This window comes from Salvelinus sp. IW2-2015, linkage group LG25 (genome assembly GCF_002910315.2).
Source record: "Salvelinus sp. IW2-2015 linkage group LG25, ASM291031v2, whole genome shotgun sequence".
NCBI lineage: Eukaryota > Metazoa > Chordata > Actinopteri > Salmoniformes > Salmonidae > Salvelinus > Salvelinus sp. IW2-2015.
This window is the reverse complement of record NC_036865.1, coordinates 10742686-10757888: the sequence shown is the minus strand read 5'-3', so window position 1 is coordinate 10757888 and position 15203 is coordinate 10742686. Positions and strand designations below refer to the sequence as shown.

The 15203-nt window shown below is 43.2% G+C and overlaps 1 protein-coding gene across 3 annotated transcripts; it reads left to right on the top strand.

The window, feature by feature from the left end:
- Nucleotides 1-4862: 4862 nt before the first annotated feature.
- On the top strand, nt 4863-14643 carry LOC111951915 (lymphocyte-specific helicase-like). 3 transcript variants are annotated; one of them, XM_023970257.2, is made up of 23 exons: nt 4863-5013; nt 5234-5334; nt 6814-6935; nt 7035-7157; nt 8695-8736; nt 8842-8866; nt 8984-9045; nt 9136-9177; nt 9318-9542; nt 9627-9809; nt 9956-10099; nt 10235-10431; nt 10534-10630; nt 10727-10888; nt 11038-11180; nt 11436-11580; nt 11790-11873; nt 11993-12112; nt 12255-12371; nt 12484-12643; nt 13361-13457; nt 13564-13640; nt 13889-14643. In XM_023970257.2, exons 1-23 carry the CDS (start codon nt 5006-5008, stop codon nt 13981-13983), a joined length of 2571 nt encoding a protein of 856 aa, XP_023826025.1. In that variant the 5' UTR covers nt 4863-5005; the 3' UTR covers nt 13984-14643. The 3 variants fall into 3 exon arrangements, with proteins under 3 accessions (XP_023826025.1, XP_070290998.1, XP_023826027.1); XM_070434897.1 differs by having other exon boundaries at nt 4922-5013; nt 6853-6935; XM_023970259.2 differs by having other exon boundaries at nt 4922-5013; nt 6817-6935.
- Nucleotides 14644-15203: the final 560 nt, after the last annotated feature.

Sequence of the window (15203 nt, the reverse complement as noted above, 5' to 3'; positions counted from 1 at the left end):
GACCATACGAAAGAGAGGTTGAACAGACTGATCATAGAGGTTGCAACAATGGCGGCGGATCATTTTAGAAAGAGAGGGTCCAGATTGTCTAGCCCAGCTGATTTGTTCAGGTCCAGGTTTTGCAGCTCTTTCAGAACATCTGCTATCTGGATTTGGGTGAAGGAGAAGCTGGGGGGGCTCGGGCAAGTAGCTACGGGGGGTGCGGAGCTGTTGGCCGGGGTAGGGGTAGCCAGGAGGAAAGCATGGCCAGCCATAGAGAAATGCTTATTGAAATTTTTGATTATCATGGATTTATCGGTGGTGACCGTGTTACCTAGCCTCAGTGCAGTGGGCAGCTGGGAGGAGGTGCTCTTGTTCTCCATGGACTTTACAGTGTCCAAATTCTTTGGGGAGTTAGAGCTACAGGATGCAAATTTCTGTTTGAAAAAGCTAGCCTTTGCTTTCCTGACTGACTGTGTGTATTGGTTCCTGACTCCCCTGGAGAGTTGCATATCGCGGGAACTATTCGATGCTATTGCAGTCTGCCACAGGATGTTTTTGTGCTGGTCAAGGGCAGTCAGGTCTGGAGTGAACCAAGGGCTATATCTGTTCTTAGTTCTACATTTTCTGAAAGGGGCATGTTTTTTTAAGATGGTGAAGAAATTACTTTTAAAGAACGACCAGGCATCCTCGACTGACGGGGTGAGGTCAATATCCTTCCAGGATACCCGGGCCAGGTCGATTAGAAAGGCCTGCTCGCAGAAGTGTTTTAGGGAGCGTTTGACAGTGATGAGTGGAGGTCGTTTGACCGCGGACCCATAGCGGATGCAGGCAATGAGTCAGTGATCGCTGAGATCCTGATTGAAAACAGCAGAGGTATATTTGGAGGGCAAGTTGGTCAGGATAATGTCTATGAGGGTGCCCATGTTTACAGATTTAGGGTTGTAACTGGTGGTTTCCTTGATAATTTGTGTGAGATTGAGGGCATCTAGCTTAGATTGTAGGACTGCTGGGGTGTTCAGCATATCCCAGTTTAGGTCACCTAACAAAACAAACTCTGAAGATAGATGGGGGGCAATTAATTCACATATGGTGTCCATGGCACAGCTGGGAGCTGAGGGGGGTCTATAACAGGCGGCAACAGTGAGAGACTTACTTCTGGAGAGATTAATTTTTTTAATTAGAAGCTCGAACTGTTTGGGCATAGACCTGGAAAGTATGACAGAACTTTGCAYGCTATCTCTGCAGTAGATTGCAACTCCTCCCCCTTTGGCAGTTTTATCTTGACGGAAAATTATGTAGTTGGGTATGGAAATCTCAGAATTTTTGGTGGCCTTCCTAAGCCAGGATTCAGACACGGCAAGGACATCAGGGTTGGCAGAGTGTGCTAAAGCAGTGAGTAAAACAAACTTAGGGAGGAAGCTTCTGATGTTAACAAGTATATAGAAAAGCWAATTTATGAGCGATGGGAAGAATAATCTATTCTGTAGTTCTGTTCAAGACTACATGACAAGTCATTGTAGCCACGGGCAACTAAGGAAATGTGASCTCTTGTGGACAATCAGAGCCATACAAGTGGGCCGCGGAAAGGCCCAGCCAACCCCCTTTCCAAGAAGCCTTGGTTCCGACAAGTAAACGGAGAACCAAGGTATTCTCACGTAAATACATTCACGATTTCTTACTCCATGTGGGCAGCGGTTTGTGTATGTAACAGTATAACTTTAAACCGTCCCCTCGCCCCGACACGGGCGCGAACCAGGGACCTTCTGCACACATCAACAACGGTCGCCCACGAAGCATCGTTACCCATCGCTCCACAAAGGCCACGGCCCTTGCAGAGCAAGGGGAAACCCTACATATTGGTTTCAGAGCAAGTGACGTAACTGATTGAAACGCTACTAGCGCGTACCCGCTAACTAGCTAGCCATTTCACATCCGTCACATGTACAAAACATATGGTTACTGTGAGAGTAGTTTCTAAATGTACCAAAGTATTGCGTCTCTGTCCCTCTCTGCCTCCCCCCCCCCCCCTCGCCATATATTTTGTGACAAGCCGTCATATTGTGTTTCTATCATATTAAGTTTCTAGTCAATAACCTATACAGTGTCTCTGTGTTTATCCTGTGTTATTATTGAGTTAGCTAGTAAATAAATAATTTTTACCAATTTGTGTAGTACTGAATCATAAGTAAGGCTGGGGTTTTTGCAGATGCAAGGAGGATACAGCATTCATTGGCGCCGCCAGGGGGAGCCACGGCCATCCTGATACAATCGCTGGCACCCCCTCGCCAGTCGCATATGCATACTATGCTTCTATCTGATATTTTACAAGAGGTACTATTAATTTAAATCAATAATGTATATTTTTCATAATAGTCCAGATGGCAGTCTGCCTCATGGACAGCAGCAGCTGAGCTCAGCTTCGTGTCTCTGGTGGCATCATCGGAAGCTAGCCTAGCTGGCAGCTGCCTGAAGAGTTGAGTTGAGACCGCTAACGGGTAAGTAAGTCATACAATACTACTTATAGTTAAAAAAACGTATGTATTCAGTAAACTGTTTGTTTTTTGACGATGTCGAATTACCTAGCTAGCTAGTATACGTTAGTTAGCTAGTTAGTTTATGCCTGGCTTAAGGTTACTCTGCAGCGTAGTGAGTGTTAGCTAACTATTGTTAGAGTTATCATAGCTTTCTAGAACGATTTTCAAACCACTTGATGAATTTAGGACTGGCAGATCATCTAGCTAGGTGACGTTATGGGCTATAGTGTTYCTATATGTATAGTGTTARTAGCTACGATTAGTCACTGTAGCTATGTCAATTTCCAGACAATGAAGAGAAAGTCCACGGATATCTCTTATTTCTTTTAAGAAGAAAAGTAGTACAGTGGAGACGCAGCAGCAGAGGGTTAACGTTAGTAAGGATGCAGTTGAAGATGATGTGCGGAACAGGCAGCAACAACAGTCACAGAGGTTGACAACCATGTGTAACAGTATAACTTTATGGCGTCCCCTCGCCCCGYSCCGGGCACGAACCAGGGACCCTTTGCACACATCAACAACAGTCACCCACGAAGCGTCGTTACCCATCGCTCCACAAAGGCCACGGCCCTTGCAGAGCAAGGGGAACCACTACTTCAATTCAAGGTCTCAAAGCGAGTGACGTAACCGATTGAAACGCTATTAGCGCGCACCACCGCTAACTAGCTAGCCATTTCACATCCGTTACACATGCGAGGAAGGACTCAGCTTTAGCTATTTAACCCGTTCCTGGACCAACAGGTGACAGTGCCCCTGATAATGAAATGGATGGCTAGAGAGTAACGTTATCTGGATAAATGTATGGTTATAGCATGTCTACATTGAGTTATGAGTCATGACATAATCACATAAAGCCTTCTGATTCATGTTTATTAGTAGTTGAGTTTGAATAGTCTGAATAGAATTGTCTATAGGCCGATATTACAAATGTAATCAGTAATTACTATGGAGAGGGGCTAGCTACTCATGTTATTATTATTATTATTATTGTTATTATTATTGTTATAAAATCAGAATAACTGATTTTACCTCTTCTTTCATCCTAGATATATCCCAGTTAAGAGCAGAGGGGCCCAAACAGCCACATCTGAAGTTTTTCCCGCAGACGGTACAGTACGCATAAATGGCTGGAACACTCTCAGAGTAAAGACTCTGCCTACTGCTATGCCTGCCGGCACTTCAGTCTCCCCTCCTCAGGTGATTCTGTGTTTACATCTGAAGAGGGGTTCAAAAATGGGAAAAAAGCAACTTACAAAGATGGGGGATTTGTAGGCCATGCCAAATCAGAATCACATACTAATGCTATGTTAAGTGTAGAGTGAAGACGGGCTAGGGCCATAAATCTTTATGATTTTGTGGATGTGTTTGCCAAAAGACACAGCAACAGGCGAATAAAGCTGTATTGAAAAGAATGTAGCCTAATAAAGCAGGGATATGAGTAGGTTGTGAGTAGGCTATAGTAAAATGTACATTGTCCATGATAATGCTTTTCTTTTTTTCTTTTTTGGACATAGCCTACAACATATTTGTTTACAAAAAGACACAGCAACAGGTTAATAAAGCTGTATTGAAAAAATGTAGCCTAATAAAGCAGGGATGTGAATAGGTTGTGAGTAGGCCATAGTCAAATGTATATTGTTGTCCATGATTATGCTTTTTTGCTTTGTTTTTCATTTTTGGACATATATAATATTTTTGTTTACTAAACACCTGAATAAAGCTGTATTGAAAATAATTGGAGGCCTCTGTGTGGTGTTTTTAAACTTTTTAAATATTAACTGTAAAATAAGAAACCAAAGTATATCAGTATGCGATTCCTTAACTCTCATATTGACATAGTTTTCAACTAGCCTATATACTACAACAGCATAATAGAATTGCTGAAATTCATTTATGGCTTTTGGTTTTGGTGTGCCACCCCAAGATTTTCAGTGGCCCCATCTAGCCACCCCTATGAAACTTCTGGGGGCGCCACTGCAGATAGAACAATGGGTTAGTTATTTTAAAAAAAACTTTGACCGTACTCCTGCGGAACCGGTATCTTTGGTAAGTCGTGTCAGAGTTCGCGGGAAATATTAATGCATTGTATTTTAGATATATGATCCTAAGGGGTAGATGTTTCATGAAGCGATTTCATATCTCAATTCTGAACAATTTTATTGTGAGTGAAAATGTAATATYATCTTACTCATGATCATATAATCAAGTCTTCTCTCTTTCGATGTTCTGCAAACCAAAAATAGAAATACTGTTGGGTTTTGCAATATATCAGATCCCCCTGTCTTTAACATTAGTTGAATCCTTTTTGGCGCGAAATCATGAAGCCCCGCCTCCTTAATTCTACAGTCAGTCATCACACACAGACAGACTGCTGCATGCTGGTGTAACTTGTTTGCATAACTTGCTATATCTAGCTAGTTCTTCCTAAAATAAATATCCCAGGGAAATAGTTTATTTTGCTACATATATAGTTTTCCTGTTTTTCCAATATGAGTTGGTAAGTCCTGTTTTGTTTCAAAACGGTCTTTGTGCAAGCAACTACCGTTAGATTTAACCTAGGGCTAGGTTAAGCCCTAGCTAGCTAAAGTTAAATCGCTATGACGTTGGTAACGTTAGTGTAGCTTCAAGGCTAGCTAGCTGAACTGCTTACTTGCCATACAGTTTACACATGCACGGTTATTTGTCTCACTCTCATTAATTTAATATTTACTCAACAGCGTAAAGGGAGAAACCCGAAGCATGTCTCCTCATTGTCCGAAGCCTAACGAATCTGAAGAACCGCTGGGTACAGCTATGGAGGAGACTTTGCCTGAAAGTGGTAAGTGAAGACACTCATTCATTGGCCATCGGTGGCTTACTAACGTGTAGTAGCTACTACTCTTAGAGGTTGCCTCCTAATGACAATTCTTCCCTTCATTTAAATTATAACCATATACGATTTATATAGAAAAGTGAGTGGACACCCCTTCAAATTAGCCGATAAGGCTATTTCAGCCACACCCGTTGCTAACAGGTGTATTAACACAGCCATGCAATCTCCAGAGACCAACATTAGCAGTAGAATGGCCTTCGTGAATAGCTGTGACTTTCAATGTGGCACCATCATAGGATGTCACCAAGTCAGTTCATCAAATGTTTTGCCCTGGTCAACTGTAAGTGCTGTTATTGGGAAGTGGAAAAGTGTAGGAGCAACAACGTCTCAGCTGTGAAGTGGTAGGCCACACAAGCTTGCAGAACGGAACCACAGAGTCCTGAAGCGTGTAAAAATCACCTGTATTCGGTTGCAACACTCACTACCGAGTTCCAAACTGCCTCTGGAAGCWACGTCAGCATAAGAACTGTTTGTCGGGAGCTTGTCAAAGGAGGCGTTTCCATGGCGAAGGAGGCATGCACAAGCCTAAGATCACCATGCGCAATGCCAAGCTTCGGCTGGAGTGGTGTAAAGCACGCCGCCATTGGACTCTGGAGCAGTGGAGTGATGAATCACTCTTCATCATCTGGCGGTCCGCCATTCGAATCTGGGTTTGGAAGATGCCAGGAAAATGCTACCTGCCCCAATGGGTAGTGCCAACTGAAGTTTGATGGTGGAGGAATAATGGTCTGGGGCTGTTTTTCATGGTTCGGCCTAGGCTCCTTAGTTGCAGTGAAGGGAAATCTGAATGCTATATCGTAGAATGACATTCCAAATCAAATTTTATTTGTTACGTGCCGAATACAGTAGGTGTAGACTTTACCGTGAAATGCTTACATACAAGCCCTTAACCAACAATGCAGTTCAAATATTTACTAAATAAAGGTAAAAAGTAATGCAATAAAATAACAAGGCTATATACAGGGGGTACCGGTGCGGTGGGACATTCTAGAAGATTCTGTATTTTGTGGCAACGGTTTGGGAAGGCCCTTTCCTGTTTCAGCATGACAATGCCCCGTGCACAAAGCGAGGTCCATACAGAAATGGTTTATCGATCATGTGGAAGAACTTGACTGGCCTGCACAGAGCCCTGACCTCAACCCCATCGAACACCTTTTGGATTAATTGGAACGCTGACTGCATGCCAGGCTTAATGGGCCAACATCATTGCCAACCTCACTAATGCTCTTGTGGCTGAATGGAAGCAAGTCCCTGCAATTTTACAACATCTAGTGGAAAGTTTTCCCAGGAGAGTGGAGGCTGTTATAACAGCAAAGGGGGGACCAACTCCATATTAATGCCCATGATTTTGGAATGAGATGTTTGGCGAGCGGGTGTCCACATACTTTTGGTCATGTAGTGTACYTTAACCATATCACCACTCAGCAGCTGCAAGTGTGAAAGCTGAAGATGTAGTGTCTGCAGTTGTCATCACAAAAGAGATGGAGGAAGAGGAGAAGCAGTTGATGGAGAAAGGAGAGAAACAAGAAGAGGAGATGATGAAAAAGGTTAGTTTTTTTGTTGTTGAAAAACAATGTCTGAACAACTGTAGTGATTTTGGGGGTAATGTTTTCAATGGCCAACATTTGCCCCTTTTTTACCCCAAGGCTCGAGAAGCTCGGGAGAAGGAATCTCATGACATTCGCTTCAAGAGACTGCAACACTTGTTGGAGAAAAGTAACATCTATTCCAAATTCCTTCTTACCAAGATGGAGCAACAGCAGCAGGAGGTAAGTCCTAATACCGGTGGAATATTAGAAGTACCTCTTGCACAGCTTTTATACGACGATTTGATCATGTTACAGCTAATGAGTGACAGGTGAACAAATACGAATGAGAACAGGAATCTAGGCTGTCACTACCTAAGCTCCTTAGCTTTGCTGTTTCCAGGCCTCCTTTGGGGTCCTGTTCATGCATAACTCTGCTGTATCTATCCTTAATTGTGGATAATTGCTTTCCAACTCGTGATTGTCTGAAAATGCATAGAAACACATACAGTACCAGTTAAAAGTTTGAACACACCTACTCATTCAAAGGTTTTTCTTTATTCTTACTATTTTCTACATTGTAGAATAATAGTGAAGACATCAAAACTATGAACTAACACATGGAATCATGTAGTAGCCAAAAAAGTGTTAAACCAAAATATATTTGAAGTTTGAGATTCTTCAAATTAGCCTTGACAGCTTTGCACATTCTCTCAACCAGCTTCACCTGGAATGCTTTTCCAACAGTCTTGAAGGAGTTGCTGAGCACTTGTTGGCTGCTTTTCCTTCACTCTGCGGTCCAACTCATCCCAACCCATCTCAATTGGGTTGAGGTCGGGTGATTGTGGAGGCCAGGTCATCTTATGCAGCACTCCATCACTCTCCTTGGTCAAATATCCCTTACACAGCCTGGAGGTGTGTTGGGTCATTGTCCTGTTGAAAAACAAATGATAGTCTGCGCAAACCAGATGGGATGGCGTATCGCTGCAGAATGCTGTGGTAGCCATGCTGGTTAAGTGTGCCTTGAATTCTAAATAAATTACTGACAGTGTCACCAGCAAAGCACCATCACACCTCCTCCTACATGCTTCATGGTGGGAACCACACATGTGGAGATCATCCGTTCACCTACACAGCGGTTGGAACCAAAAATCTCAGATTTGGGCTCATCAGAACAAAGAACAGATTTCCACCAGTCAAATGTCCACTGCCTGTGTTTTTTGGCCCAAGCCAGTCTCTTCTTATTATTAGTGTCCTATAGTGGTTTGCAGCAATTTGACCATGAAGGCCTGATTCACCCAGTCTCTGAACAGTTGATGTTGAGATGTGTCTGTTACTTTAACTCTGTGAAGCATTTATTTGGGCTGCAATCTGAGGTGCAGTTAACTCTAATGAACTTGTCCTCTGCAGCAGAGGTAACTCTGGGTCTTCCTTTCCTGTGGCAGTCCCCGCGAGAGTCAACATAGCGCTTGATGGTTTTTGCGACTGCACTTGAWGAAACTTTCAAAATTCTTGAAATGTTCCGTATTGACTGACCTTCATGTCTTACAGTAATGATGGACTGTCGTTTTTCTTTGCTTATTTGAGCTGTTCTTGTCATATGTTATTTCATAGTGTTGGTGTCTTCACTATTCTACAGTGTAAAAAACAGTAAAAATAAAGAAACCCTGCAATGAGTAGGTGTGTCCAAACTTTTGACTGGTACTATATATCTACCCAAGTAGTCTGAATAGTATTTGAAAAAGCAGTGTTTAACAGTACATTTTCCCTATAAACCCAGGAAATGCTGAAGAAAGAGAGACTGGAAAAGAAGACACAAAAGGTGAGTGAGTTTTCCATTCCTACGAGTGTTTTTTGTTATGTTTCTGTGATTTATTGCTGCCAGCAGCTCCTTAATCACTAAACATATACAATTTTCTTGTCACAGGGCACTGGCAAAAAGACTGGAAGAGGTAGGCAGCACTTGTGTCCTGTTACGTTGCATCATGAACACTGAAATCCTCTAGTTGATGTTGAAACACAATTTTAGATTGACGATATCCAACTCCTGAATTTGTCTGTTTTTTCAGTTGGAAGAAAGAAAAGGGAGAGGGAGGAAGATTACAAAATTGCTGATGTCATGTCTAAAGAGGTACGGGTGTCCGTCTCTTTTTGAAATGTAGAAATGCCTATTTCACGCTTTTTTTTGCATGTGTCATAATGTTTTTGCTTTTTGTTTCAGGAAATTATGTCCAAGGCCAAGAAACCTAAAGTGGAGGACGAGGTAAAGGACTTTTGTTTATACACCMCAAGGAGCATTTTTGAACTGATTGTTACTCTTAGACTCAAGAACTTGGGAGAGTGTTGATGAGTCCTAGATGTTCCAGATGCTCCAATGTCAATATATCTGTCTGTGAATAACAGGAGGTCCTTGGGAAGAAGAAGCTAGAAGCGGAGGACATTGAAAAGATGAGTGACTCAAATGCTGACATCAAGGGCCGTCTGTCGGAGGCTGTGAGAGACCATGCCAAACAACTGCTGGACCCAGACAGGAAAGTGAACGGGCAGGCCGTGCTCGCCCAGCAGCCCCTGCTCTTCACTGGGGGAGTCATGAGGTCGTACCAGATAGAGGGCGTGGAGTGGCTCAGGGTAAGTGGGCTGCTGATTATGCCCATTTTGTTTGATCATAGAAATATTTCGTTATAACCTTGATGTGTATTTTGTTTTCTCCAGATGTTGTGGGAGAATGGTATCAATGGGATCCTGGCAGATGAGATGGGTCTGGGGAAGACCATCCAGTGCATTGCCCATGTGGCCATGATGCTGGAGAGAAAGGTTCTGGGACCCTTCTTGGTGGTGGCCCCCCTGTCCACTCTGCCCAACTGGATCAATGAGTTCAAGCGCTTCACTCCAGAGGTTAAAAAAAAAACTATTCAAAGTATTACAGAAGTTGTGCAATTGATACCATTTGAAAGTGAATATGTCATATGCATCACCAATGCCAATCAATTAATGTTGTTTTTTTCCCACTGTTCAATTCCTTGTTCATGTTGAATTGTAAGGTGTCAGTACAGCTGTACCATGGGCCTGCTAAGGAGAGGATGTTGTTGTTAAAGCAGATTCGTAAGCCCCAGGGGCCTCACAACATGTGCCCTGTGGTGGTCACTTCCTTTGAGATTGCTATGATAGACAGGAAGTTTCTGCAGGTAAGCCCAACTCCTCTACTCATATCATGTAAGCTGTAAAAGTTGCATGTATTAAATTTGCCTTCCTCAAGTTGTGCAACCTATTTAACCCATTCAGCATCTCACTGATAACCCCCTCTTGCTGTTCCTCCCCAGCGCTTCCAGTGGAAGTACCTGATCGTGGACGAYGGCCACAGGATCAAGAACCTGAACTGCCGACTGGTGAGGGAGCTGAAGATGCTGCCCACAGACAACAAGCTGCTCCTGACAGGCACGCCGCTGCAGAACAACCTGGCTGAGCTCTGGTCACTGCTCAACTTCCTCCTGCCTGAGGTGTTTGACGACCTCAAGAGGTAAGGGACATGTCTGTATGTTTGCCTCTACTGTTGGAATGGGACTACAGAATGTTTTTATTTTGCCTTGTAAACTTAATTGCAGTTTACTTATCTCTACAGCTTTGAGTCGTGGTTTGACATCGACACCATCGGATCGAATGCAAAAAAGGTTGTGGCTATCGAACGAGAGCAGAACATCCTGCACATGCTCCACCAGGTAAGCCCTCTGACTGACTAGCTCTGCAATTCACTGGGAAAGGTAAAACGGTTAAACCAGTAGGGAGATTGATCATAAACTCTCTTTCATCTGCAGATTCTGACGCCGTTCCTGCTAAGAAGACTGAAGTCTGACGTGACGTTGGAGGTGCCGCCCAAGAAAGAGATTGTTGTGTACGCCCCACTCACTGCCAAACAGGAGTCTTTTTACACTGCTGTGGTCAACAAGACCATTGCCAAAATGCTGGGCCAGGAGAAGGTAAGAGCTTCAGTTCACTGCTACACTGTCATATGGGTTAAACTATAGAAAAACAAGGGTATAGAATGGGAATAAAATATTGGCGACTTCTTCTGAGGCCATGCTTTGTTTTGAAAGATGTTTCTAAGAGACGACGTGTCCCCTTTCAGGGGGAGGCCCCAGTGGTGCTGACGACCGACGGCAGGCCTAAGCGCAGGACCAGGAGGCCTGTGGACTACAAAGAGACTGATGGTGACACGCCCTACGACCTGGAGAAGTACCTGGAGAGGGTTCAGAAAGAGGCAGAGCTGAGGTCAGAATCTCCTCTACTATGGTAGTGTTCTGTGTGACTCAAACAATGCTGTGCCCATAAATAGGATGATTCTATTGTTATGGCTGTGCCTTTACATAATAGGTCATATCAATTGTAGTTTATCAAGTCTGTATAATTTCTATGTTTTTGTGAATGTCAACCGCATTTTAATGTCACCTCTTAATATAAATGAACCATAAAGACTAGAGTTTGATATTTGCCCCAGCAGTGGTGTGACCTATCTCTCCTCTCCAGCCCCGCCCCGGTGGTGGACGTGCAGATGCCCCTGGACTCCCAGATTAACCTGAAACTGCAGAACATCCTCATGCTGCTGAAGAGGTGCTGTAACCACCCCTACCTCATAGAGTACCCACTGGACCCGGCCACTCAGGAGTTCAAGGTAAAGGCCCCGCTGGATTTCAATGGCTACTGCCACAAAATGATGTAGAAATGACACGGCCAATGAATGTTGTGGGTGCATTCATGACTTCTCATCGCAGCTAAGTAGTGGCTTTTGTCAGAGCGTTTAGGGTGTTGGACTGCCATCTGGTGTAGCTCATTTTGTAAATGCATTGTCTTGTATTTCACCCTCAATCTTTTCCCCTGCAGATTGATGAGCAACTAGTGCACACCTCTGGGAAGTTCCTTATTCTAGACAGAATGCTGCCAGAGCTGAAGAAGAGGGGACACAAGGTAAACTAACAAATTCTTTGTCAAGTGTTGGATTTTAATACCCCAGCCTTTTTGCTTGAATATGTGTTTATTGAGAGGTTGCTTGTGACCACTTCTGACTCGACATTGCGGACAAACAGGTGCTGATTTTCAGCCAGATGACGTCCATCTTGGATATCCTAATGGACTACTGCTACCTGCGTGGTTACCAGTACAGCCGACTGGACGGGACAATGGCTTATGCCGAGAGAGAGGAGAACGTGAGTAGCGGCAGGGTCTACTCCCCACAAAGGAATTACCCTTAAAGCACTCTGCCATGAAGCAGTCATACAGCTCTTATAATCATGTGGCAGTCTCTCCTTTCTTGTGCTGTGCAATTATCCCTCCATATTTTCTTTGCAGATGACAAAGTTCTCGTCTGACCCAGAGGTGTTCCTCTTCCTACTGAGCACCAGAGCAGGTGGCCTGGGCATCAACCTGACTGCTGCTGACACCGTCATCATCTTTGACAGTGACTGGGTAGGTGTAGAACTCTTGCTCTCTGGATGAGTGCAACAAACGTTGCCTACTACGATTTGTTTGGTACTGACTGGTATTGTGCCATACGATAATGAATGGACTCTTCTGTCAGAACCCCCAGGCAGACCTGCAGGCCCAGGATAGGTGCCACCGTATCGGGCAGACCAAACCCGTGGTGGTGTATCGCCTGGTCACGGCCAACACCATCGACCAGAAGATCCTGGAGAGAGCCTCAGCCAAGAGGAAACTGGAGAAGATGGTCATTCACAAGAGTGTGTACAGTACCACATCCAGGACACCACTATTARATTGAGGGAAATCTAAAACCCACATGAATGGAAGATGTATTAAAGCAGGGATGGGCAACTGGTGGCCTGGCCCATCTTTTGTAGGCCCATGGACCAAGTTAAAATGGTAGAATACACATGGTGCAATTTAGAAATTTGGTTTTGAATCAGCAGTTTCTCTTGTCAGTCACTAAGGGTCACTCACCCTGGTCAGCCAATATTTTGAAGGTTGGTAAATTAGTCTAGCCAGCTATCTAAACTTATATTAATCATGGTCGAATACCGACCAGGGAGCCCCCATTGATTTGGTTAGTCACACTCACTCAGATGTCATATTAAAAACTGTAGACAATTCTCCACCCTATGGCAAAATTGCAGGAAATGAWCTCAAACTTYATGTTTTTATCTGCTGTCAAGAGGGGCCGCTAAAATGTTTTGCTAACAAGGGGTGGGCGGGCAACAATTTTGCTTTGGGCACCGAAAATGAAAGGGCCGGCTCTGACTGCATATGTGGGTATGCAGACCCGCGAGCCACTGCTGCCGCTCATGAGGAGTTCCGATTTTTATTGGCGGCCCCCACCCCCATCAGTTGCCCCTCCCTGCATTAGAGATGCTAAATATTTCAGAACTGAGTATTGTAGCTGTGATTTATTTAAAAAAAGGTYCATGTGTTCATATTTTGGTACCTTTTTTTATCTTCAGACAAATTCAAAGGAGGAAAAGCTGAGCTCAAACAGACCAAGAGCTGCGTTGACGTGTCCGAGCTGATGGATCTTCTCAGCGCAAGAGATTACGAGAAGTACGAGATTGTCGATCAATGTTCATTATGAAACTCACTAGAGGAAATGTCAAATGTATAGTAAGTTGGTCGTAGTCTCTTGTTATTTAATGACGGTCTTTCTCAGGGAGGTGAAAAGCACCACGGGGAAMGTCATTAGTGACAAGGACCTGGAGTTTCTGCTGGACCGCAGTGACCTACTAGGTGAGTTCTATTAAACACCTACTGTCATGGAATGGGATGTCGTGGTGCTTTCTAGAATGTAACGTTGACATACATGCTTCACAATATACTCAGATCCTTTGTCCTTTGTCAGCATGCGTTACCACTGTAGAGCTCCTGTGCCGTCCCCTGTAGAATGGCCCCCTGACAAAACCTCAACATCTATTGTCATAAACCTAGCTTTTGTTTGGGCTCCATTGTATGAAATGTAATCATTTGGCTCCTTCCAGACAAGGCCAAGAGGAGCTCAAAACCGGAGAAGGTTGGAGTCTTCAAGGTTATCGAAGCCAAGGAATCATCTGAGATCAACTTGACCAGAGTTTGAAAGAAGACGAGCTACTCCTAAAGGCATAACCAAAAAGATCTTGAGCTAGTTCCTAAGGGTCCACGACGCTGGTTATAATACTGAGACTGAAACCCGAGGACTTAGTCAAGCCGTCCTCCTAAAACAACTGTTTTTATACTAGAAGAAAGTGTATTTCATTGTAAAGTTTATGCGTCTGTTATTAACTGCCTTTGTGTTAAAGTTTATTTTTGTCGTAGAGTTTGTCAAATACTGTTGGTTATAGTGGAGACTGAAACCAGTCTTCCAGAAGCTGTTTATATATAACAAAGTATTCTTAAAGCTTTGACATCTTTCTTGAATCACCTGCCATTGTTATTATTTTTGTTGTAGAGTTGGATACTGTTTGGACTTTTAAAACCACTTTAGGTGCAGTGATTCATTCACTTGGAAGTCATTTTTTTTGTAAAAGCCCCATTTTTGTGTTGGAACCAATTTACTTTTTCACAATACATGTTAAAGTAAATGCTGTACTCATATCTTGTTCAGTTCACTAAYTGGGTTAATTGATACTGTATGTTGTTGGACCAGAACTCCAAGCACTTTTATGTAAGGAAAGGTATTTCTTTACAAGCTGAGACATTCCCTTTTAATTGTTTTGTATGCAAACCCTCTTCTAAAAAATAAACAGTATCTCCTGAATGTGTTATGGTCATGTGAGTTCTATTCCTTATAATAGTGGAATGTGGTGTTGCTTACATACAGACGGTCTGTCAGTAGGCATGTGCCAAAAAAGATGAATGTGCCTTTTGAAAAGGTTATGCATGTTTTCACATACACATATAAAACAATGTTTGWTACATATGTCATGGTTGGGGATCAATAAGTGACCCACCAAACAGTTCACATACTTAATCAGAGTAAAACASCTGTAGAAAAGACCAGTGATGGAAAAAGTACTCACTTTTCATACTTGAGTAAAAGTAAACATACCTTAATTGAAAGTGACTCAAGTAAAAGTGATTCATCCATTAAAATGCTACTTTAATAAAAGTATTTGGTTTTAAATATACTTAAGTATCAAAAGTATACATTACAAATTCCTTATATTATCCAAACCAGATGGCATAATTTTCTTATGCCATCGGGTCCACTCCAACACTCAGTCATCTTTACAAATGAAGCATTTGTGTTTAGTGAGGCTGCCAGATCAGACCAGGGATGTTCTCTTGATAAGTGCATGAGTAAAAAGTACATTATTT